We start from the raw sequence: 25258 nt of genomic DNA, 5'->3' as shown, positions 1-25258 counted from the left end.
GGATTCTTTGGACCTCAAAAGAAGATGGAGGGAATACATAGAGTCCTGTACCAGAAAATACTTGGTTCATGTTCAGCTATTTCAGGAGGTAGCGTATGATTAAGAACCAGAGGTATTGAAGGAAGGTGTCTAAGTTACCCTGAAGGAATTGGCCCAAAACAAGGCTCTAAGGATTGACTGAATACCCATTGAAATGTTTCAATAAATGGATGGAGCATTGGAGGTGCTTACTCGTTTATGCCAAGAAATTTGGAAGACAGCTACCTGGCCAACTGACTAGAAAGATCTATATTTGTGCCCATTCCAAAGAATGGTGATCCAGAACACATTATGGAAATTATTGAACAACATCATTAATATCACATGCAAGTAAAATTTTACTGAGAGTAATTTAAAAAAGGTTGCAGCAGCATTGACAGGGAACTTCCAGAAATGCAAGCTGGATTCAGAAGAGGACATGGAACGAGGCATATCACTGCTGATGTCAGATGGCTCTTGGCTGAAAGCAAAGAATACCAGAAAGATGTTTACCTGTGTTTTATTGACTATGCAAAGGCATTCAACTCTGTGGATCATAACAAATTATAATAACCTTGCAAAGGATGAGAATTCCAGAACACTTCATTGTTCTCATGAAGAACTGTACATAGACCAAGAAGCTGTCATTCAAACAGAACAAGGGGATACTGCATAGTTTAAAATAAGGTGTGCATCAGGGTTGTATCCTTTTACCATACTAATTCAATCTGTATACTGAACAAATAATCTGAGAGGCTGGACTATGGAGGAAGAATGCAGCATCAGGATTAGAGGAAGGCTCATCTGCAATAGGCATATTACACAACCTTGCTTTGCTGAAAGTGAAGGTGACTTGAAACACTGATGAAGATCAAAGACTACAGTCTTTAGTATGGATTACACCTCAGTGTAAAGAAAATGAAAATCCTCACAGCTGGACCAGTAAGCAACATCACAATAAATGGAGAAAAGACTGAAGTTGTCAGGGATTTAATTTTACTTGGAGCCTCAATCAACACCCATAGAAATGGCAATCAAGAAGTCAGACAATGTATTGCACTGGAGAAATCTGCTATGGAAGATGTCTTTAAAAGTGTTAAGGAGCAAAGATGTCTCTTTGAAGATTTAGGTTGAGTCGGGCAGACTTGACGGCAAATAACAACAACAAACAACAACCTAAGCCATGGTATTTTCAATCACCTTACGTGCATGTGAAAGCTGGACAATGAGTAAGGAAGACCAAAGAAGAGTTGATGCCTTTGAATTATGGAGTTGGTGAAGAATACTGAAAATACCATGGACTCCCAGAAGAATGGGCAAATACGTCCTGGAAGAAGTACAGCTGGAATGTTCCTTGGAAGTGAGAGTAGCCAGACTTCATATCACCTTTGGTCATGTCAGAAGGGACCAGTCCCTCAAGGAGGACTGGTAAAGTAGTGGGTCAGTGGAAAAAGGGAAGGCCCTCAATGAGATGGATTGACACAGTGGCTTCAATGATGGCCCCAAGCATAAGCAAGGATTGTGAGGCTGGCCTAGGACTGGGTGTTGTTTCATTCTGTTGTACATAAGCTTACTATGAGTTGGAGCTAACTTTGTGGCACCTAACAACAACATAAAACAGATGAAGAAAATAATAAATTATAAAGTAAGCACACTTGTGACCATCTAGGTCTAGAAATAGAACTTCAGCCCCAAACCCCTCAAATACCCCAGGTCAGTCAACTCTCTCCCTTCCATCTAAAAGTAACCACTATTCTGATTTTAAGATAATCAATCTCATGCTCTTCATTATATTTATCAAGCCTATATTCTTAATATTATAATATTATTACAATGTAGTGTGTGTGTGTATGTGTGTGTGTAACATTATCCCTAAATACTGTGGTTTAGTTTTGTCTCTTTTTTTAAATGTCCTTTAAATCTTCTAATCCACACATTTTCCTTCAGTTCTCTTTTTTTCCCCTTATATAATTCACAATTTCTTTGTTTATTAAGTGGAATGATAATTTTATCATCTTTGTGATTTCTGACAACTAATGATTTTTCTCCTGGTTACAGGTCATCATTTCCTGCTGCTTTGTGTGCATAGTAATTTTTATTATAATAAAAGCTTGTCTGTTCTTTCTGCTTCTTGGTTTAATGTTGCTTGATGATGATGATGTTAGTTGCCACTGACCAGAGTCCAATTCATGGCCACCTCATGTGTGCAGAGTAGAACTGCTCCATAGGGTTTTCAAGAGTGTGATATTTCAGAAGCAGATTACCAGGCCTGTCTTCCAAGGTACCTCTGAGTGAGTTCAAATTGTCAACCTTTTGGCTAATAGTTGGGCACTTAAGCATTTTCACCACCCAGGGACTCCATGTAGTCCTACAGGAAGGTTATTCTAGACTAGCCCTAACAGGCCAAAACAGTCTTTGAAAGGATCAAGTAAATCTGCAGATAAATTAACTCCTTCAGGACAAAACCAACACTTGATTAAGGAAAAAGCAAAATCAACAATTTGACATCCATAAAGGAGCTCTACTGGTGTAGTGTTTAAGGCATTTGGCTTTTAACCAGAAGGTCCGTGGTTTGAACCCACGAGCCACTCCATGGAAGAAGGATGAGGCAGTCTCCTTGTGTGAAGATTTTCAGCCTGGGAAACCCAGTGGGGGGTCACTATGAATTGGAATTGACTCAGTGGCAGTGAGTTTGGTTTGGTATCATTCATAAGGTCCACCATATAATAGAAAATTACTAGATATACAAAGAAGCAGGAAAATATGACCGTAACCAAGAGTAGATTAATTTTCACTTCTAAGGTTTGAACTTTCCGGTGTCTTAGCTGCCTGCCTCTGGTGTTCATTCTTCAATTGTGGCTATTTGGAATTAGATTTTTTTTTTCTCTCAGTCTCAATAGAGCTCAGATAGTTACTCAGCTCACAACTTTCTGGTAGTTGTTCTTTTCCCAGTAGTTATCCTTACTTAGGCTTGTGGAATAGTGCCCTGTACATGCGAAACTTAGTATTAAGCCAAAGACTCAAAGGGACCCCTGTCATATTGTTGTTGTTGTTGTTGTTATGTGCCGTCGAGTCAAACCCGACTCATAGCGACCCCTCCTTGGGTTTCCGAGGCAGTATCACTACGGAAGTAGGATTGCCCAACCTTCCTTCCAAGGAGTGGCTGGTGGGTTTGAACCGCCAGCTGTCTGGTTAGCAGGCAAGTGTCTTAGCCACTATGCTACCAGAGCTCCCCCTGTCATATTAGACACTGCTTTTTTTCTGGCCAGCTTCCTTCTCTGTGTTATTCAGCTCTGCAAATTTCTACTGCCTTAGGAGATACTAAAAGGAGCTCTGGTGGCACAGTAGTTAAAGCATTCAGCTGCTAATCAAATGGTCATGTGTTTGAACCCACCAGCCGCTTTGCAGGAGAAAGATGAGACAGTCTGCTTTTGTAAAGATTTATAGCCTTGGAAACCCTATGAGTCAGTTCCACTCTGTCCTATAGGGGAGCTTTGAGTCAAAATTGACTTGTTGGCAGTGGGTTTGTTTTATTGGTTTTAGGAGAGACTGGTATGCCCTGGGTTCCCCTTCCTGTGTCACATACTGGAAGGTGTCTCCAGGAGTGACAGTGCTGTGTTGCTTTTTGTCCAATACCTGAGAACATTCACTTCATACATTTTGTCTAATTTTATAATGGTTATGACAGGAGAGGAAATCTTGTATCTGTTATTTTCATTATGGTCAGATCATGCTGATCTTAAAGAATAGCAAGTTCAATGGAAAACCCATTGAAGGATTTCAAGCAGATTAGTGAGCTCTGGTGGTGTAGTGGATAAGGTATTTGGCTGCTAACCAGAAGGTCAGTAGTTCAAACCCACTAGCTGCTCTATGGAAAGAAGACAGGGCAATCTAATTCTGTAAATATTTATAGCCTTCGAAACCCAATGGGGGTTCCTGAATATCCGATTTGACTCGATGGCAGTGAGTTTTTTTTTTTTTTCCTTCCCCTTTTCTTTGGTTTTTGGTTTTTGAGTGCCTGATTAGGATTAGGAGTATATTAGGAGCTCTGATGGTACAGTGGCTAAGGCATTTGGCTACTATCTATATGCCAGTGATTCAAACCCACCAGCCATTCCATGGGAGAAAGATGAGATAGTTTGCTTCTGTAAAGATTTATAGCCTTGGAGACCCTTGGGGCAGGTCTACTCTGTCTTATAGGGTTGAGTTGGAATCGACTTGATGGCAGTGAGTTTGGTTTGGGTTTCATGACATGATCTTGTTGATATTTTATCATGATGACCCCAGTGCTGCTGCTTGAAAATAGACAAAGGGAAAGGAGGGACATCAAATAGGGGTTGTTATAGTAATCAAGGCTTAAACTAGGCAGGAAATGGAGTGAAGTGGATGAATGTAACAAATATTTTGGAGTTAGAACAATTAAGACTTGCTGTTGAATTGTTTAAGGAGCTCTGGTAGCACATTATCTAGGGCGTCAGACTGCTAAGCAGAAAGTTGATGGTTCAAACCCACCATCTACTCTGTGACTGGGCAATCTGCTTGCATAGAGATTTGCCACCTCAGAAACCCAGTGGAGATTGTGATGAGTCAGAATTGACTCGATGGCAGTATATTTGTTTTTTGGTTTGGTTGAATTGGCTGTGATAAATTAAGAACCAGGAAGAGAGAATGGATGTGCTTAAGTTTTTTACTTGAGCCACTGGAATGGTAATGCCATTTAGTGAGATGAGAAGCAGCTAGATCGAGGAGAAGAGTTTTGTTTTGTATAAAATGAGTTACCTATTAGACATCTAAATAGAAATATCAAATGGGCAGTTGGATATGAAATCAGAAGTGAGGTCAGGTTTAGAAATTCATCAGCATCTCAATTGTATTTTAAGCCATTGGGAAATCTTGGTGAGAGGAGGAGTATAACCACCTGTCTAACTTCAGAGAGGGGTATTGGAATCAAGATCAGCCCAAGGATGATTCTTGTGAGGTGGAGGTCAGACATAACTCACTTTCCAACCTTTACAGTTATGACACTAGCTTTCCTACACACAGCATTCTCCACCTCTCTGCTGTGTTTGATAATCTGTTGCAGTGACCACACAGAACTCACAGACTATACTTAAAATTAAGTAGTCTGTTAAAGAACAGGGTACAACTCAGGATCAGGATCAACTGGCTACAGCTCAGAAATTAGGATCAGGAACTATGTAGGTACAGTCTCTCTTCTTTAGTGCAGGACATCTTTCTCAGCTCCTCTCGGCACCCTGGGGATAAGTTCTTCTGGGCCTTGCTGTCTGTTACTGCTGGCTTTGACACTGGGTTCCTTCTGGGTGTCTCGTTGTCTTCAGTGTTAAAGCCCTTGACCAGTATTATAGCTCTTTTAGGAGGGTCCTTGTCTCTCTGTTTCTTCTCTCTTCTTTCTTCCTTCTTCCTGCTTCTTTCTGTCCGACAAACCTCTGTGTGGCTGGCTGGCTGGCTGGACGGATGGAAGGATGGACACACACACACACACACACACACACACATCCATCAATTTCAAGGAGGGCCTGGGCCCTCCCAACTGGGGGCTACAAACCAACCAGTTCCCTCTCTGTAGGCTACAGACACTTCATTTACATAGTAGGCCAGGCCACTGTACTGCTACAACTCAACCTTGTTTTGCATCATTTATTGACCAATCCCTGCAATGTGCATACCAGTCACAGGGCAAGCTATAGCCCAGGACCAGACAAAAAGTATCAAAATTAAGTTGTTTACAGCTTACCAGGAAAAGTCAATCAACCTAGACAAAAGTAACAAACCCTCTGGGGTAGAATCCTAGAGCTTGGGGAAAGTTTCTCAAGCTGTTTTTCTGGAGAACCAAGGCAAAAAGCCACATAAAGGAACTCATTTCACCACAGCCGTGTAGAATAATGGAGAAGTGTAGATGGAAAAGAGCGAAGGATTTAGGACTGATTACTTGATCACTATCTCATTTGGAGGTCTAGTTTAGGAGGAAGAACTTGCAAAGGAAAACAGAAGGAGCAAATGGAGAAGCAGAAGAAAAAAAAGTAAGGTTATGTCATAGTAGTCAAGAAAAAATATATATTTTGAAGGAGGTGTGAGACATTGCTTTAAGTGATTCTGAGAGTTTTAGTAAGATGAAAACAGAAATACACCCATTATATTTGGTGACCTGAAATTCATTGATGATTTTGATGAGTTGTTTCAATGGAAGGCTAGAGAAAGAAGCCAGATTAGGTTGCCTTCAAGTAAAAGGAACTTGATTTTCTGAAACATTTCACAATTAAAATGAATCAATGGGAATTGTGAAAGGATAGCTACCTGGTTGTTTTGGTTACCTAGTGCTGCTGTGACAAGAATATACCACCAATGGGAGGGCTTTAACAAACAGGAGTTTATTCTCTTGTGGCCTGGAGGCTCCAAGTCTGAGTTCAAAGTGCCAGGCTCTAGGGGCTGGGTGAAAGCCCCTCAACCTTGGGCTTTAGCTCTGCCTCTTGTTCTTGGCCCACTGAAGCTAGCCACATCTCTTCACTCAGGCTGCTACTGACTGCTGAAGCTAATAAACCCAAGGTCAACAAATAAAATGGCACAGTCCTGATGTTACCAAACCACACAGCAGGCCATTAATTCAAGTCCACTGAAAGTCCCAAGGTTAGCAGAGCATGGCAGGCTTTTGAACAATGACACAGCTACATGCAGGGTTCAAGTGTGCCATAAGGTAGAGACCATTCTCAAAGCTGTTTCTCATATATGAGAAGCAGACCACATAACCAAAGCAGCTACTCAGCTGCTCCAATAGATTCTACCATGGAGTTATTTCCAGTCTCACCTTGGGGAATAACCACATTCAGCTGCCCAGCCACTCAACTAGTCCCAGCCAAGTTGACACACAAACTTCACCACCACACTGGTATAGCCCAACAGTCTTCATGCTTGGTATTTGTATGCTTTGGAGTCCACTAGGACTTTCCTGGGCTATGTGGGTGACTTTCCTGGGCTATGTGGGTACATGAAGGGCAGTTCCAGAATCTCAACTTCCATTTGTCCTTATTTCCACTTTTTAACTGGCTGAAGACATCTCTGCAAGTTCTTTTCTGCTTCCTCTTTTACAGCTGCACTCTGCTCACTCTAAGTCCTATTCATTCTTCACTTCTCAGTTATTCTTTAGAGTACTGACTTAGTCTCAGTTATTCTTTAGAGTACTGACTTAGCTCTCTTTAATAGGTCAAACCAAAAATGAAACCAGTTGCTATTGAGTTAGTTGATTCTGAGTCATGGCGACCCTTATGTGTCAGAGTAGAACTGTGTTCCATAGGTTTTCAGGGGCTAATTTTTTGGATTTAGATTGCTAAGCCATTCTTCCGAGGCACTTCTGGGTAGACTTGAACTTCCAGCTTTTCAGTTAACATCAAGTGCATTAACAGTTTATACCACTCAGGGACTTAAAGACTATGTCAGAATCTCCCTAATTTTTCTCGCATGGTACTGTGGACATATCTTCATAGCACTTTTCACATAATTATATAATTTTTTTTTTTTTTAATCGTTTGGCAAACATTTGAGTACTAAGAGGTGCTAGGTATTATTCTGGGTATATATATATATATCCTTATGGAACCACACTGCCTCATTTTTCTCCTGCAGAGTGGCTGGTTGGTTTGAACTACCAACCTTTTGGTTAGTCACTGAATGCCTTAACCACTACACCTCAGGCTCCTTAGGCAGAGGAATATTGTGTGCAAAAGCCTTAAGTCAGGAGTGAGACTGGTGTGTTGAGGAGAAGCAAGGAGACTAGTGTGGCTGGAGCAGACTGGGCAAAGAAGAGATGAGGGAGCAAGGCAATGGGGTCAGATTATGTAGGACCTGTTGGACCAGTGTAAGGATTGTGCTTTTTTTACATCAGTGAAATACACAGCTTTTGCAGGGTTTTAAGTGTTTGTACTTCTGTTTTTCTAGGCTCTTCTTCTAGAAGCTAGGATCACTCTAGCTTCTCTGTTGTGAATAGAGAGATCAACTTTGGGAGACTGTTGCTGTAATCCAGGCAAGAGATAGATAATGGTGGCTCAGATCAGTGTGGCAGTGGAGGTGGTAAATATTGGTCAATTTCTGGAGCTATTTTGACAAGGAACAAAAGCATTTCATGATGGGTTGGAGGTAGATGTAAGCAAGAGATGAATCAAGGATAACTCCTACATTTTTGGCCAGAGCAACTGGATAGACTACATTACCATAAATCAAGACAGATTGGGTGAAGCAGATTTAGAGGGTAAGATCAGGAGTTCGATTTTGGACATACAAACAGTGATATATCTATTAGGTATCCACTTTGAGATGCTAAGAAGGCAGTTATATATCCAAGTGTGGATTTAATCTAGAGGTATAAATTCGGAAGTTATTATGTGAATGTTATAGAAAATCTTGAGACTGGATAAGATCATCAAAGGAATGAGTGTTGATGGAGAAGAGGACAAAGAACTGATGTCTGGGCTACTCCTAAGAGGTTAGGAAGAAAAGAAACCAGTAAGGTAGGAGGGAAAACTAAGAGAGTTAAGACTTGGAAACCAAGGAAGGAGAGTATTTATAATAAGGAAGAGGGATTGAGTTAGCTGTGTGAGATATGGCTGATCAAGTAATATGAGCTCTAAGGGTGAATCATGGGTTTTAGCAATGTGAAGGTCACTGCCTGATGAATTATTTTGGTGATTATTTGACTAAAATCTCTATTCTACCATACTACAGGTTCCTTGAGACAAGGGACCCAGTTTGTTATTTCTCACCATTATATCTCCAAACTTAGCATAATTCTTGGCATGAATAAATGAGTAGATAGGTCCCAGAATCTCTTGGAGAGCTGGAGAACTGGGTTCAGAAGTTATTGAGGCCAGGAACAATGCCTCAAATCAAATCATATTCATCTCTAAAACATATGAGCAATTTTATTTTTATTTTTTGGTATAACCATAATGTCATTATCACAGCAAATAAGTCTAATAATATGGAAGAAACATTTGAACCAAGACTTGAAAGAGATGAAGAAGTTAACCATCAGCTAGGGGAAGAGAGTTCACACAGAGGAAATACATGTTGCAAAGGTCCTAGGACTGGAGCATGCCTGGCATATTTGAGGAGCCTTCAGGAAGTCATTGTGACTGAAGCATAGTGACTGAGGGAAGGGTGGTAAGAGATGAGGTTTTGTAGTCTAATGAAAGAACTTTGGTTTTACTTTGAATTAAATGGGGAGCCATTGCAGGATTTTGAGCAGAGGAGTGACAGGATAAAATTTATGTTTAAAAGGGTCACTCTGAGTGCTTTGTTGAGAATATGCTTGGGGAAATAAGATAAGGAGCTGGGAGCCCAGTTAGGCTATTGTTACATTAAAAGGTGTGTTTTTGATTAGTGATTCATTCCAGGTAGGAGAAGTGGAGATGGGAAGAAGCTGTTGGATTTTGTTTTGACAGTAGAGTTAACAGGATTTCCTGATGGATTGGTTGTGGCTTGAGAGAGAAAGCAAGCATGAAGAAAATACAGATTTTTGACCCAGGGCACTGGAAGGATAGTACATCTGGGTAGCACAATCAGGAGTCCAGTCTTGGAAATATAGAATTTGAGACATTTGTTAAATCTACAAGTGGGATACTCAGTTGGATATTTAAGGCTAGAGTTTGGGGGAGAGGTAGCAGAAAGGATGGTGTGTATGAATAGTGGTTTGTGCCATAAACAGCCAGGTGGAGAGGGGTGGATGTTCATAAATTACTGATTGACTGTTGAGTGTTGATAATTTAGAACTTTTGTTAATTCATTAGGACTACTCTTTCAGAAAGAGATAGCTCAATGAAGTTTGCAGTTATATTTTCTATTTTCCTTAGATCATTCTTTCTGGGTAGGTAAGAATGAATAAACTAGGTGAGAGATAAAGTAGTGAACTCTGTGTCTCTTTTGTTATTGTTAAGCGTTGTTCAGATGGAAATTATTCATCTTCTCTGGGATCATTAGAGGCTGGCCTAGAGTACTTTGGAAGAACTGACTGATTAACATGTTCAGAGACATTCAGAAATCTGACTAGAAAATAGTCTGAGATAGGTCACTTTTCTGGTAACTTCCGAGTGATCCTTGAACACTCTAACTGGAATGTTACTACCACCTGCTCCTTCTTCCTCTGATACGAACTCACTAAAATTTAGGTTAATGACATAGCTCTATTATTTCTAATGTTTTCTAAGCATGAAATATCTTGGAAACTTATTTGTCAGTCTCATCTTTTTCTTTCTACTTGTGGTCCCCCTAAAGAGAAATTTCATCCTGAGTAACCAGGTGGTTGTTACTCGGGGTGCATGCTGTAGAAAGGATATTGTCAACACAGATGCTTTCGGTAGCTTTGTGTGGTGCAGACTGATTGTGTCTGCTTTTATTTCTCGTTTTTAAAAGGGAACATACCTAATTCCCCTTTTGGATCATTGGAGTTGTGATTATATGTCTTGGAGTTATGTGGAAGATTGACACACAAACCTGGAGGCTGGCTATGGTTCCAACTGTTGGAGCAGTGGGTTCTGTGTGGCTAATTTAAAACAACTATAGATGTTCAGAGGAGGAACCTTCCTCTGCTTGTGTGATTGAATCAGCCATGCAGTCTGGATTCCCTAATGTACAGGGGAAGGTTGGGCAGTGCTAAAGAGTCAGGGAGGCCACGTCTTCAGACCTCTTCTAACCACACAAGAGGAAGACAGAATCACCATCAGTAGCCTAAGGCCTATTCCTGTGAGGCCAGACATGCTGCCTCCCTCCAGCTCTTTCACCAACCCTGACACCAATCATTCCTCCCACAGCACTTACCACCTTTCTGCAGGGTTCGATACTTCACTGCAGTGGCCGCACAGAACTCACAGATTATGGGGTTTGTTAGGAAAGCACCAGGCTACGATTCAAGTTCAGGAAAAACGCTCAGTCTCTCTCAGCCTGCTGTCTCTTAGCCAACAGTCTCTCACAGTCTCTCTCCCAGCAATGTGTGTCTCTCGGTGTCTCTCTCAGCAATGCATGTCTCTTGCGTCTCTTTCCCAGCAGCACGTGTCTCTCAGGAGCACGTTCTTCTCAGCCAGCAGTCAGAGAGAGATTTCTGCCTCTAGGAGGCCTCCTTTTGAGCCTGGCAGAATGGCCAAACTAGCCAATCATAACACTAGAATTCTAAGCACCTGAGAGAGAGTGAACTTCCCAGAACTTGCTTTGTGCCCCTCCCAATAGAAATACCCCAGATGGATAACTTTTACAATCAGGAGCTCCTCAGTTGCTCACAGCAAATTCTACCACAGAGGTTACAAAGACGTATGGCTAGAAAAGCCATACCAAGTAATTTACTACACTGCAGACAGACAGAAAGAGGTCAGAGGGTCTCAGAAGGCTGGTGTCTTAGGTATCTAGTGCTATTGTAATAGAAATACCACAAGTCTGTGGCTTTAACAAACAGAAACTTATTTTCTCACCATTTAGGAGGCTACAAGCCTGAATTCAGGGTTTAGGCTCTAAAGGAAGGCTGTATCTCTCAGTTGGCTCTGGAGGAAGGTCCTTGTCCCTTCTAGTCTTCTGCTCCTGCGCAGTCATCATGTGGCTTGTTGGCATCTCTCTTCCCTCATGTCTGCTTCTTTCAATTGCTTGTATAATCTCTCTCTCTCTTTTTAATCACAAAAGATACTTATTTAGTGTTTAAGGCACTTGACTGCTAACTAGAAGGCTGGCAGTTCAAACCCATCAGCCACTCCTCAGAAGGAAGATTGGGCAATCTACTTACGTAGTGATACCGTCTCAGAAAACCAAGGAGGGGTGGCTATGAGTCACTTGATAGCAGTGAGTTTTTTTATAGATACATAGTAGACAGGCAAGAAGGTCAGGTATGGGTATGCAGATGGGAATATACCCGTGACCATACATAGATGTGGCAGATGATATTCCTACATACATATTTGTATGTGCTGTAAAATTTACCATATGCGTTACAGAGCTAATGGGACAAAGTTAGGATAACTTCTTAGCTACAACTAAGCACTTTGAGGGAGTGAGTTGCTGGGTCTGTGGGCTCGAGATCATGGTTACGGCAGACATTAGGGTCGTTTGGCATAACATAGTACACAACAACATTGTTCTACATCCTATATTAATCCCATCTTATTAATATAATAAAGACAACCCATGTCAAATGAGGTTATTACCATAGGCATAGAGGTTAGGATTTACAACATACATTTTTGGGGAACATAATTGAATCCATAACAGCTGGGGAAATCATCTTTTGTACAAAACTGCTCTCTGTCCCCTCTCCTTTTAACATAATGAGAGTGAGAAGAAGGGCAGTTAACTCTGTTTTTGTTTCTCTTTTATAGGAGATGCATCGGAGATTTGAAAATGCACCTGATTCTGCCAAAACTAAAGCTCTGCAAACAGTTATTGAAATGAAGGTAAGTGAGAGTCAATAAACACTGTTATGAGTCAGTTGACATTTTTAAGTGATTAGTATTTCATCTGTGAGTGTTAGAAAATGATGTACAATAAAATCTCATTTGTTTTATAGATTGAGAAGAAATAGTCAGAATTAATAAATATTACATTCTTTTAAAGAACCTCAATTTCCTTTGAGTTATAAATCACAACTCAAATTGGATACAAAAAGGTTATCCAGAATTTGTTTAAATGAGTTGTTCTTAAAATTTATCTCATATTCTACTCTCATAAAATGACAAGAAAATGAAAGCTCGTTTCTTTCATTTTCAGGCAAATGACTGCCAAATACCAAGACTCAATAACCATAGTTTGTCAGTTATTCTTCCAACCAAAAATAATGTTCTGTTAAAAAAAACAGCTAATTCAGGTCACAAGTCAAAGAAACAAAGTGCTTTTCTTAGGGACAGCCAATGGACTTCAGTGCACAGCAGAAGTGCTTCTTCCCTATTTCCCATTGGTCACACAGAATGTTAAAAAGATGTGTACACAAGGGCTGAGATTCATTTAAAGTAATAATTTTTACTGCTCCACCCAGGATATTATTTTTTTTTTAAATTTAAGTTATTTATAAAATTTTTTTTCACCAAGAACATTTTTCAGTGAAGCAGTTTTTTAAAAAATTTATTTTTAAGTTTTAATATTTTTTTTCCGTGAGAGCCTGACAGTGAATAATACAATAATGTCTAGTGTGGTGTGGTGCCATTGCCTTGATTTGTGCTAAGGCATTAATTACTTTTATATCTTTAGTGCAAATGTCAACCCAGTGGAAAAGGTGCATACTGTCATAGTCTTATTATGGAGCTAAGTTTGACCACATGCTTCTTGAAAGGATCTCAGGGACCCAAGAAGACTGTACCTTGAAAACCTCTGCTTTAAGTTAATGAATGGGTTACAAATCTTTAGGCTATACAGGGTGGTGAGTAAGAGTTTGCCTTCTAGAGTTAAACTTTCTAGATTCAAAATCTGGCTTCACTTAATCAATTGTATGACATAGAGCAAGTTCCCTAGCCTCTCTATGCCTCAGTTTTCTTTATCGATAAAATGGCAATAATAATAGTACTCATCCCATGGATTGTTTTAAGATTTAAATGGTCAAACCATGTAAAACACGTTGTAAACATTCAGTAAATGTTAGCTGTTGTTAATTTTGTTAATAACATGTTCTTTCTTAGAAAGGTAAAGAGATGCCACCCACCCATCCCCTTTTTGTTTTTACTTCTCTACCTCCCCTACAAAGCTCGACAGTGCATTTGCATTGTGAGTCTTTATTTAATATTTGTTTAATATTTGTTAATATGACACACATATTTAGTTACTGGTATATAAATACTTTTATGTAAGTAAATGTGCAAGTAAACAAAACTCAAGTACAGGTACATTGATGAAAACTATTCTTTAAATTTGAACTGTTTCCTCTTGAAACCTTGTCTGTATTGTGTACATTTTCATTGTCAGTGGACAAAGGATTTATCAAACAAATTCCAAAGCAGTGGATTCTGGGTTCTTTGTTGTTAGGTAATTAGTAGTCTTGAAAATAATCTTGTAAAGAGCCCTTAAAAGAGTTTAATTGCATGGTTTGAACTTATTCACATTTCCCACCAGTTTACTTATATATGTTACTATTTTCCATTGTGCCATCAGAGCTTCTTTATTTGCAGATTAGTCACAAGCATATGCCTAGTATTTTAGTCATGCTGGAGAGACTGCATCATGATATTTCCACAAAGATTTATAGTTATCTTAAAAGTCAATTCTCAGATAGTGTGTTTGAGGTAGTTTACTCTTTATGGGCCAGGAGATTGTATGAGGCCCACTAATTTTAAATGATGAATCAATATCCTGGTTTGGTTTTATGATGTATCAGATTGTATTATTTAGGTACATTTAATTTTGAACATAATGTAAGTTTATGTTTAGGTTCATGTTGCAAAGTTTCATTTGCATAGATTTGTAATGGAAAATTTTTGTTATGATACATTTAAAGGTAATGCAGTAAGCAACCAGAGGAGTACATTTCCCTCTCCTCCCCTGGACCTGAACATAATGAGTTGTAGTTGTCTTTTATCTAAGTGCTCTAGGAAATCTGATAGCAAAGGAAGTCAGTGAAGAATTCATTGAGGATAAAGTAGAAAAGGAAGTCATTCTCAGAACTTTATAAACCCCCTAAAGGAATGGTTTCCCTGAAAGTCTAAAATAAAGCTGTATTGAAGTTACGCTTTTTAAGGTCTCTTTCTTAGGTGAGTTAGCATACACATTTATAGACAGAAACCTGTTGGGTCTTTGTAGGAGTTTTTCTTAATTGATGACATCTAAAGCAATCTTAGTGATAAACTAGTACTGTGAACAAGAAGATTAAGACATTCCGCATAGAAAGAAGTTCTACTAGGAGGTCATTTTGGTAATGATGATGATTTACAAGGACAGTGATATTTAAAAAATTACTGTAAAGTATAGAGAATAAGTAAGATTTCCAACAAAAAAATGTGATTGTTAATATAATTGCTTTTGATTTTCTTCAGCGGGCATGTTATAAAATTTTTATTATTATAAAGATGGTCTTTGTTTGAATCTCTCATTTTCCCCTTCTCTTTTTGGGCAGAAGTATACCTTGTAAGGGAGCTCTGGTAGTGTAGTGCCTAACGCACTTGACTGCTAACCAGAAGGCTGGTGGTTCAAACCCACCAGCCACTTCTCTGAAGGAAGGTTGGGGAGTCTATTTCTGTAGTGTTACTGCCTCGGAAACCCAACGAGGGGTTGCTATGAGTAGGGTCCGACTCGATGGCACATAACAACAACAACAACAACATACCTTGTAAAAGGTCACTAAGTAAAATGATGTCATAGTAGAGCTAAAAAAGGCTTTAGTGGTAATTTTATAATTTTTTTTTAAGACTAGAAATTTGTTGACCAAAAAGTATAAAGGAAACTTAACCAGTTTCTGTTGCATCTACTTCTTAGGTAATTCTCTAAACCTTATTGGAAGAAGAGATAGAGGAAAAATCATAATGGGATATAAGATTTCTCCTCCGTCTATCCAAATGGCCATAAATGATGTGTTTTAGAAGCAAGGCATCAATGTCAGACAGCAATTTTCTGCATATTTATTTGCCTTTATTGAATTTAACATCTTTACTTACAGCTTTTTCAACATCTTTGAGTTTTTGTGAACACTTTAATATCTAAATATTCTGTTGTTGTCAGGATTCAAAAATTTCTTCTATGGAACGTGGGCTCCGAGACTTGGAAGAGGAAATTCAGATGCTAAAATCTAATGGGGCTTTGAGCACTGAAGAACGGGAGGAAGAAATGAAGCAAATGGAGGTGTATCGGAGCCATTCTAAATTTATGAAAAATAAGGTAATAGTGCATGACTCTGTAGTTCTTAAAGGGGTTATGAAAATGGATGCATATTCCCTGCTGAGTGAGGATGGAGATCTGCTTCCATTGCTTTATCAGACTTCAGGGAAGAATACTTCCAACACAGTTTTTTCAAGTGGAACTCCTAGAATTAAAGTCAGATTTGCTGTCATTGTATATTTATTAAGAATTTTTGTGTAAAAGAAAATTACCTGTATGAAGCTAACTATGTATTATCATAGTTTAACATTTAATATTTGTCAGTACCTTTAGATGATTTAGTAAAATTATAACTAGATGAAGTTCTTTTTTTTTTTTAACTTGTATAAGGTGCTCTAATTCTTGTGAAGTATTTTAAAAATCCAAATCCAAAGAAACTGAACCTTCTTCCCTCCTCTGTTTATATTTTTGTGAAGTGGGTTAAATAAAATCATATTTTCCCTTTAAATACCCTTTCCACAAAGGAAAACGCTATCCCTTGGAGAAGATCCATCTGCTGTCAGGTTCATTGCTTTCCACAGGGCCTGAGTACTTGCCCTTAGGTGTATCTACAGTAGAATAGGGACCACTGAGGCATATCAGTCCGTGATTATAAAACTCAGTTACAGTAGTTCTTCCTTAGCTCTACAGTCATTTACCTTGCTTCTGTATACTGTCTATAAATTGGAGAATTTATTTTATTGCAGTTATCATTTTATCAGTCTGTTGTGGCTTAATTAAAAATCATAATTATAATTATGAAATTTTAGCTAGAAAATAAGTATTTTTTTTCCTCTTCAACCCAATTGTATTGGTTTCCCAATATCTCAGAACTGAACATGGAAACATTGCTGGTAATGTCACAACTCCCTCTCTAGTCTCTGGTGTCTTACTCTGGTACCTATACCTGGCATGTAAGTCTATAGACTATTCCTATATTATTTAAGAATCTGTTATCAATGAGTTCTTTGGCCCATTTCATGTTAATCTTAGAAGTGAAAATAAATCACATATTCAACTTTCTATTAGTTTGGATCCACACCCCACCCCACCCCACCCCAACTCCCTCCAGCCAAATTTGAGAGCAGAATATACTCCAGTAAAATATTTATGCTTATGTATCCCATTTGCTGATTAACATATTCCAAGTCCATTAAAAAAAAAATCTGTAAAAGTAGAGAAATCATCTAGGGTCTTTTGGAAGAGGGAAATCAGAGGAGCAGATTTGATTGTGTTACGTAACTTATCATTTCAAGTTACTACTCTGGCTTAAAGCAGCTAATAAGAAGACCTAAGTTGACATTTAAGTGAAAAAGTGTAACAATGTCGTGACAGGTAGAGCAACTGAAGGAGGAACTAAGTTCGAAAGAGGCTCAAGGGGAGGAGCTGAAAAAGAGAGCGGCTGGTCTTCAGGCTGAGGTCTTTGCCGTAAGATTTATCTCTTTGTGTGCAGTGATCCCACATGGGTCCCTGCTAGCTCTGGTTTCTGGGTGGCTTACACTTTCATTCTCTATGGTTGGCAGCTTTGCCCAATACTAGCACTAACCAGCCTGCTCTGCTGTTTAACTGACTCCTGTTCACCGGTTTGACCTATATATCACATTGTGTGCAGTGAGCCTTCACATGTTCTCGAAGTCTGTACCTGGTTCTCTGTTGTTGCTTTTGTCACTCTATGAATGGCACTTCAAACCTTGTTTTCTGGGATCCTTTTTCTGTCACTGGATACTTGTGGATTTATGTGAATGGTGAACATTTTCTTCTTAGGTACAAGAATATGCACATGTTTCTGATGTATCACGTGTTTATTTGAATTTGAAATTCTTAAATGAAGTGCTTTACTTTCTTACATAGATCTTATAGTAAGCCCCACTCATTAAGTGATTTTGCAACAAATGTTACTTTCTTCAGAACAGATCTATAGAAAGTGATTAGCTTAGAGTTACCTAGTAAATTAGAATTAGCATGAGATTTATTAAGTCACTAAATCTAGTTTACTCTGTTGAACTTAAAATTATATTTTAAAACATAATGTAATAAAATTATCACTTGTTATAAGCATTTTATAATCTGCTGAGATTGATATATTATCAGAGTCAACTTATAAATAAGGAAACTAAGTTAACAGAGTAATGCCCACGAAAAAACAGTTTTTATGGGCAGACTATTATGAGTTTTACAGGAGCTCTGGTAGCATAGTGCCTAAGGCACTTAACTGCTAACCAGAAGGCTGGTGGTTCAAACTCCTTGAATGGAAGATTGGTCAATCAACTTCCGTTGTGATACTGCCTCGGAAACCCAAGGAAGGGTCACTATGAGTCGGTCCGACTCTATGGCACATAACAACAACGAGTTTTACACATGCAATCTGGTCCCAGAATTTGTGTTTATAAGCTCTCCATTATACTCCCCTCTACTAGGCCATGCATACGTTTGTCAGAGTGTCAGGGAAAATTGTTTCTGAAAATAATTGAGAGCTAAGACTGGAATGAAGCATTTTTTAAAATTGCTAATTTAATGTTTGCTATTAACGGACTACTTTATAATGTGGGTAAAATAAGTAAAATATTTCGTCTGAAAAGGTCTGATTGGTTTATAAGTAACCACATATTATTTGGATAAGTTGATCTGTAACTTTTCTTTTTTCTTTCTTCCCTACTGTTTATTGCACATTTCTACATTGTTTCAGACAACAGGCTAAGCACATTCCATGCATTGTTTTATTTTAATTTCTAAACAGTTCAGCAGAGTTGGTAAGATTTCTGCGTATTACTGATTAGTAAACTGCAGCATAGAGAGAAAAAGTAATTTCTCAAAGACACATAGCTGGCCCACTGTCGTTTGTGATTGACTGTAAAGTCTTATGCTTCTAACCTCTATAGTACATTGCTTCCCATTTATAGTATTCTCTCTTTTCTCAGTCTTTAAGATCAGTTTAGCATGACTTGAACCTTATTTAATAATACACATGTTCTGAAAACAGATATTTTAAGAGGTTGCTAGAAACTTAAGTAATCTTTAAGCCATAGTTCATTAGCTAAGGAAGTGATAACACTTGGAGTGTTTCTTTTGAGTATTCATTCATACAACAAATTGTGTTTTAGTGCAGTGTTAGGAATGGAATAATATTAATCTGCATTTTTTGGGGGTGATGTTGTGATATAATGAAAGGTCTCAGACCATTACAAAAAATAAAATAAGAAACCCCACAACAATCCCCAAACCAAACCCATTGCCATTAAGTCGATTCCAACTCATAGTTGACTCCCATTGGGTTTCCAAGGTAGTAAATCTTTTCAGTAGATTGCCCCATCTTTCTTCCATGGAGTGGCTGGAAGGTTTTGAACTGCCAGCCTTTTGGTTAGCAGTCAAATGCCTTAGACACTGTGCCACTAGAGCTCTTTACTATGTGTTAACTGATTAATGCATATCTGTTTTACAGAATGAAAATAGCAGCCATTCCCATTTATCTTCCATAGATGTTCTTAATATGCTCAAGTACTATGCACACAATAAATATTTTTTGAGTGAATGAATATTTGTTGAATGAATGAACAACTATAACTAGATATTTCATGTATATGAGAAAAAGTTATTGCAAGTAAGTTTTATATTTCTTCATGGAAATTGTTTTCTAAAACTTCATCTCTTATACCTCAGATTATTAAAATGAAAATACTTCAAACAAACAAACAAACCCATGCTTTTCACTGCTGTTGCTGTGTGCCATTGAGTTGATTCCAATTCATAGTGACCCTGTAGGACAGAGTAGAACTGCCGTAGTGGGTTTTGAGGTAGCACTCTTTGCAGGAGCAGATCACCAGGCCTTTTCTTCTATGGAGCCACTGGTGTGTTTGAACCACTGACCTTTTGGTTAGCAGCCAACTCCTACCAGGGCTCTTTTTCTTGACCTGTACTTTTAAAAAATTAGTCTTTCTGTTAGTGGGCAGCTGATACAATGTAAAAGAATATCTGATTTCTGTTTGACTTAAATTTAGAATAAAAGAGTATTTAAAATGTTCTTAAAAAGCACTAGAAATATAAAGGAGATAGTTGAAGTAAAGAATTTTCTAGCTTAAAAAGAGAAATTTATGGGAGGATAAATTTGGCACCTATTGATTTAAGGATTACCTTGTCAGAGGTATAAGCTTTGAATTATTCATGTCCATTCTTACAGAGTGAGATTTTATGGATTCTTTATTTAGGTCACATACTTTTATCTATTTAGTTACTATTGACATGTTATAAGTGATAGAATTTTGTAGATTCTGTTTTTCAGTTCAGTATCCATAACTCATCAAAATTATTGAATTTTTAAAAGTGCTTGTTTTAATGCCTTACAACACCAAGCATAGCTTTTAAGATAAGAATTTAATGTAGACTTTTGAAAGTTGTTGTTATGTGCTGTCGTGTCGAACCCTACTCATAGCGACCCCTCCTTGGGTTTCCGAGGCAGTATCACAACGGAAGTAGATTGCCCCATCTTTCTTCCGAGGAGTGGATGGTGGGTTTGAGCTACAAGCCTTCTGGTTAGCAGTCAAATACCTTAGGCACTGTGCTACCAGAGCGCCTGACTTTTGAAAGGGGAAAGAAAAATACTCATTGGAAAACAACAACAACAACAAAAACGCACAGCAGTAGCATCTTTAGAATTTACTTTAAATAACAGCACTAGGTGGTTTCTTTATTTCCTTTTGTCTTACAGCTACACTAATCTGGCATTTGATCCATCTTGTTCTTAAGAGGTCTGACTTAATAAAATGAAAATGGTTTTATCAGCAAGTGTGTTCAGATACTTACCGGTATTCATACCAGTAATTGAATTGGAGTTTCTCACCTCTCTGTTACTTTACTAAGGGGTTTCAAAGGCTATTTAACTGACACAATAACTGAAAATTGGAAATTTTCCTATTTGTTGAATAAACTTTGTTTGGGGGTTATATCGAAGATGAGATGATACAAGAAAAAAAAAAAAAAACAACCTGTGTTTGCTCATAAAATTAATGCTGCATTTAGTTTCATATCTTATGACAGTCGTTTCAGAGATCCAGATCAGAGGATATTGTTTCATTTTTCCTTCCTTACAATGTTTTATTTTCTTATCTAGATTGGTCAGGTGAAGCAGGAGCTGTCCAGAAAGGACACAGAACTACTAGCCCTACAGACAAAGCTAGAAACACTCACGAACCAGTTCTCAGACAGTAAACAACATATTGAAGTGCTGAAGGAGTCCCTGACTGCTAAGGAGCAAAGGGCTGCCATCCTACAGACTGAGGTAAAACAAATTCTTGAATTTGCAGCTGATTAATTCCATGTTACCTGCACTATTTCTGTTATATTTACAGCTGGAAAATATGAATGATTTTATAATTAATTTTTTAGCAATATAATCAGTTACTGTATTGAAATGTAGCCATCTTGTTTCAGTTGTTCTTAGATCTGACAAGTTAACACTGGTGTAGTTTACTTAAATATTTTATTCTTCTGGCTTTGACCAAGTTTGTGTTTAAAAATATACAGGCATTCCTCAGGTTATGAATGAGATCTGTTCCTAACTGTGTCTTTAAGAATTTGTAGGTAAGTCAGACCAGGTGGATATTGTTCTGATGTAACCTTACCTTCCTGTGAGAAAAAGGCACTAAATGGTGTGATAGTTGAAAGAGCTTGCTGTTAACTGAAGGTTGGCGGTTCAAACCCACCAGCCACTCCATGGGAGAATGATGAAGTAATTTGCTTTCATAAATATTTTCAGCCTTGGAAACCCCGTGAGGCAGTTCTCTACTCTGCCCTGTAAGGTCGCTGTGAGTTGGAATCTACTTGACAACTTTGGGTTTAGTGCAAGATACCCTTTTCAGTGGTTTAAAAGCTGCATGTGCAGCAAGCGAAGATAGTTATGATGAAGAATTTGTTGCAAATGGCTCTGTGTTTGGATTATGTGTAAGTGTTGTTAATTTTTTATTTTAGGAATAAGCTTAAGTCACCAAACAATGGAATCTAGAGATGTTCTAGATAGATCTAGTTCTAAACTACAGATCATTAGACAGCATGTCTTCATATGCTGTTTGAAATAGTATTTTCAGAAATCTTAGAAAATTATATGGTTTGTCAGCCCTGACTTCAGGTAGGAATATACTAAAAAATTCCAAACAGATGAGACTCTATCATGTTTTCCATGATGAAAGGGAAGGAATTGATGATACTATTAGGATTTGCTGTCTAAATATAAGTATGTTTTAAAGATCTTGGTGAACTAGGGGATTTTGATAGGAATAGGTAAGTAGTTCTGCTTTATAGAAGAAAAAAAATAAAGCGTATGATTTGTTTTAGTTTTTGTTAAGAACCAGATCGTAGGAAAAAAAAGACATAGTTTTTATTTTGGGGAGGGGGAAAGAGTGGGGAGAAAAAAGTATAAATAAAAACATCATAAGCCTTGAAGACTAGAATCTTCAAGTAAGGAAGAATGAGAAAAGGCAGAGGAAAGGACTACAATTTTATTTCATATGATATCTTTGTATAGTTTGGGGCTTTTGTAATGAAAATAAGTGATTTGGCTGATGTAATTTTTTGTGCATTTTCACTAAAGAACCTATGAACCATAAACCAAACTCATTGCCTTCAAGTCGATTCTGACTCATAGTAACCCCTTTTGTATTTCCGAGGCAGTAAATCTTTATAGAAGCATTTTGCCCAGTCTTCCTTCTGTGGAGTGGCTAGTGGTTTTGAACCAACCTTCTGGTTAGCAGTCAAATACCTTAGCCATTATGCCACTAAACCAAACCAAAAAACCAAACTCACCGCCATCTAGTTGGATCTGACTCATAGTGACCCCTCCTTAGGTTTCTGAGGCATTATCACTACGGAAGTAGATTGCCCAGTCTTCCTTCAGAGGAGTGGCTGGTGGGTTTGAACCATCAGCCTTCTGGTTAGCAGTCAGATGTCTTAGGCATTGGGCCACCAGAGCTCCTTAAACAACTGTACTCTTTCTGTTTTAATCATGTTCATTTTATCATCATATCTGCTCCATTCCACCTCACAGAATATTTGGATATAAAAATCACAAGGTAAAGGGTGAAGAAGTGGTTAAGCCTGAGCCATATTTACTGAGTTTGAACTTGAGTTTACTACCGGTAGTGATCTTGGCCATGTTATTTAACCTCATTGTGCCTCACTTTCCACATCTATTTGATGAAGACAATACTAGTTTTTGCCTCATAATGTTGTAATAATTAAACTAATATATTCATGGCTACTGCGTGGTATATAGTAACACCTTTTATGTTAGTCCTTGTCATCATTGTTAGAATTCTGGTAACAAAATCAGCTAACATAAACCCGTTAAGATGTTAAAGAACGTAGTTGCTTTTCTCTTTCATTGGCATAAATTTTATTTAGAAAATCTGGTCTTTTGTGCTTTATTAAGTTAATTTATGTGTAGTCACAGGGTTACAAATATAGAATCATCTAGAAATATTACTGGCAAAGTTGTTAAAATTTTAATAGCTTTCTTAATAAGAGATACAGCAGTTAACCTGCTTGCATGCAGTAATAAAAATGGTCAGAAGAGGGTGCTGGTGCTTCATAGGTGAGCCCTGCTTCCAAGTTTAGCCTTGGAAGGAGGCGGCAGGTGTGTGAACCAGAGAACCAAGCAGTTGGTTAATGGTAATGCAAACATTTAAAAGCTTGTCACAGCCTAATAAATGACTTTTTCCCATTGGCAATCCATCCTTCTCTTTGTACCCCTCTCAAATAATGTTCTTATTAGCTAGGTCTCACGCAGATGGGCTTGTGATTGGTTTCTTATACCATAGAGAATAAAGGCTGTATTTGTGGTCACTCTTGAATGGCTTTTGTATATGTTTTTAGCCATTATGGGAGTAGCTGGGTCTCAGTGATTACCCTTGTAAGTTACTAGGACAACAACTCTAAGTAGCCATCTCATTCTAAAGGATAGTAGTGGAAAAGCTGAAAAACCTTTTGAATTGGAGATTATTATCGGCATTTACCATTTTTTAAAAAATTAGCATATAACAAGTTACTTTTTTTTCCAAAGCATCTTTTTGACGTTAGAACCCAGTAAAAGGCAATTTGAATCAACCCTGTAAAAGTTCTAATGTATTTCTACATCGAAAGAAATACTCTGTAAAGAGTTTAATAGACTGCCATCATTCTGCCTTATGTTCATTTTTTTTTTCATTAATATTGCATAGTTGACACCCTCTGTTTCTTATACCTTAACTCATAGCAGCCTGAGGTAAACCAGATGTCATTAGATACCTATGAAGTCTTAAAACTTTTTGATATTCTTCCCTAATACCATAATTCAAATGCATCAATTTTTCTTCAGACTTCCTTATCCATTGTCCAGCTTTCATATGCCTAAGAGGCCTCATGTACACCTTAGTCCTCAAAGTGACATGGTAGCATTCATATAAATTAAAAATACATATGTATGGAAAAATGACTCTCTATATTTCTAAGTTATATACCATAGTGAAGAATTACCTTTACACAAAGAAAGGTCTGGCCTTTGTCCCTGGTTCCTGGGTGGTACTCTTTAAACGTTGTAATTTCCTGAGCAGTTGGAGTGTGTTTATAATTCATGGTGGGCCCCTCTGTAATTTAAACTAACTAAGGTGACTCAGGATAGGGTCTGGCCATACCATAAAGTCTAACCATGTGATTAGGGGTTTGTCGCTTTAACATGGTATCTGTCTGACCTCCAGGGATGGGAGCTGGAGATCAGTCATGTGGCCAGTGGTTCAGTAAGCATGCCTACAAAATGAAGCCTTCATAAAAATTCTTCCAAGGCTTGGGTGAGCTTCCCTGAATGTACACTGTTCTATATACTCAGAAGGCAGTTTTCCAGGAGGGTAAAGAAATTTCTTGACTTCACAGAGAAAGGATAACAGAAGCTTTACATTTGGGACCCTCCCAGACCTCTCTCTCTATTTCTCCCTTTGGTTGGTTCTGATTTCTATCCATTGCAATTATAAAACTGTAATGATAATACAGTGAGTTCTCTGAATCATTTTGGCAAATTATTCAATCTGAGGGGGTAGTGGGAATTTCCAGATGTGTAGCTGGCTGATTGGAAGTGAAAGCGGTCTGGGGACACCTGAACTTGCATCTGATGTCATAAAGGGGTATTGGGAGCCCTGAATTTGTAGCCAGCTGGTCAAAAGTGAGCATGGCTGGAGACCTCTGTGTTCATATCTAGTTCTCTGAATTTATGTTGAACTGGGATGAGAATGGCCTGGTGAACCCTGAGCTTGCAGCTGCTGCCTGACATCTTGGGCAGACTTGGCAGCTTGGAGGACTGTGTCCTTGATTTGTGGTTTGACTCAACTCCAGGTAGTTGGTGTCAGAAGTCATTTGCATATGAATATTTAAGAACATACGTTAAATACATTAGAATAGCTGCCTATTG

The 25258-nt window shown here is 38.2% G+C and overlaps 1 protein-coding gene across 1 annotated transcript in view; it reads left to right on the top strand.

Annotated features, from left to right (window-relative positions):
- ERC1 (ELKS/RAB6-interacting/CAST family member 1) overlaps positions 1-25258 on the top strand; it is a 715223-nt gene that overhangs the window by 134652 nt on the left and 555313 nt on the right. The window contains exons 3-6 of the mRNA XM_007937035.1: positions 12381-12455; positions 15700-15855; positions 17170-17253; positions 20939-21106. Of these exons, the coding sequence (XP_007935226.1) occupies positions 12381-12455; positions 15700-15855; positions 17170-17253; positions 20939-21106 (483 nt within the window). The remainder of the gene's footprint in view (positions 1-12380; positions 12456-15699; positions 15856-17169; positions 17254-20938; positions 21107-25258) is intronic.

This window comes from Orycteropus afer, unplaced genomic scaffold (genome assembly GCF_000298275.1).
Source record: "Orycteropus afer afer isolate SDZICR_OR568_19922 unplaced genomic scaffold, OryAfe1.0 scaffold00040, whole genome shotgun sequence".
Classification (NCBI taxonomy): domain Eukaryota; kingdom Metazoa; phylum Chordata; class Mammalia; order Tubulidentata; family Orycteropodidae; genus Orycteropus; species Orycteropus afer.
This window is presented reverse-complemented; position numbering and strand designations above follow the sequence as displayed.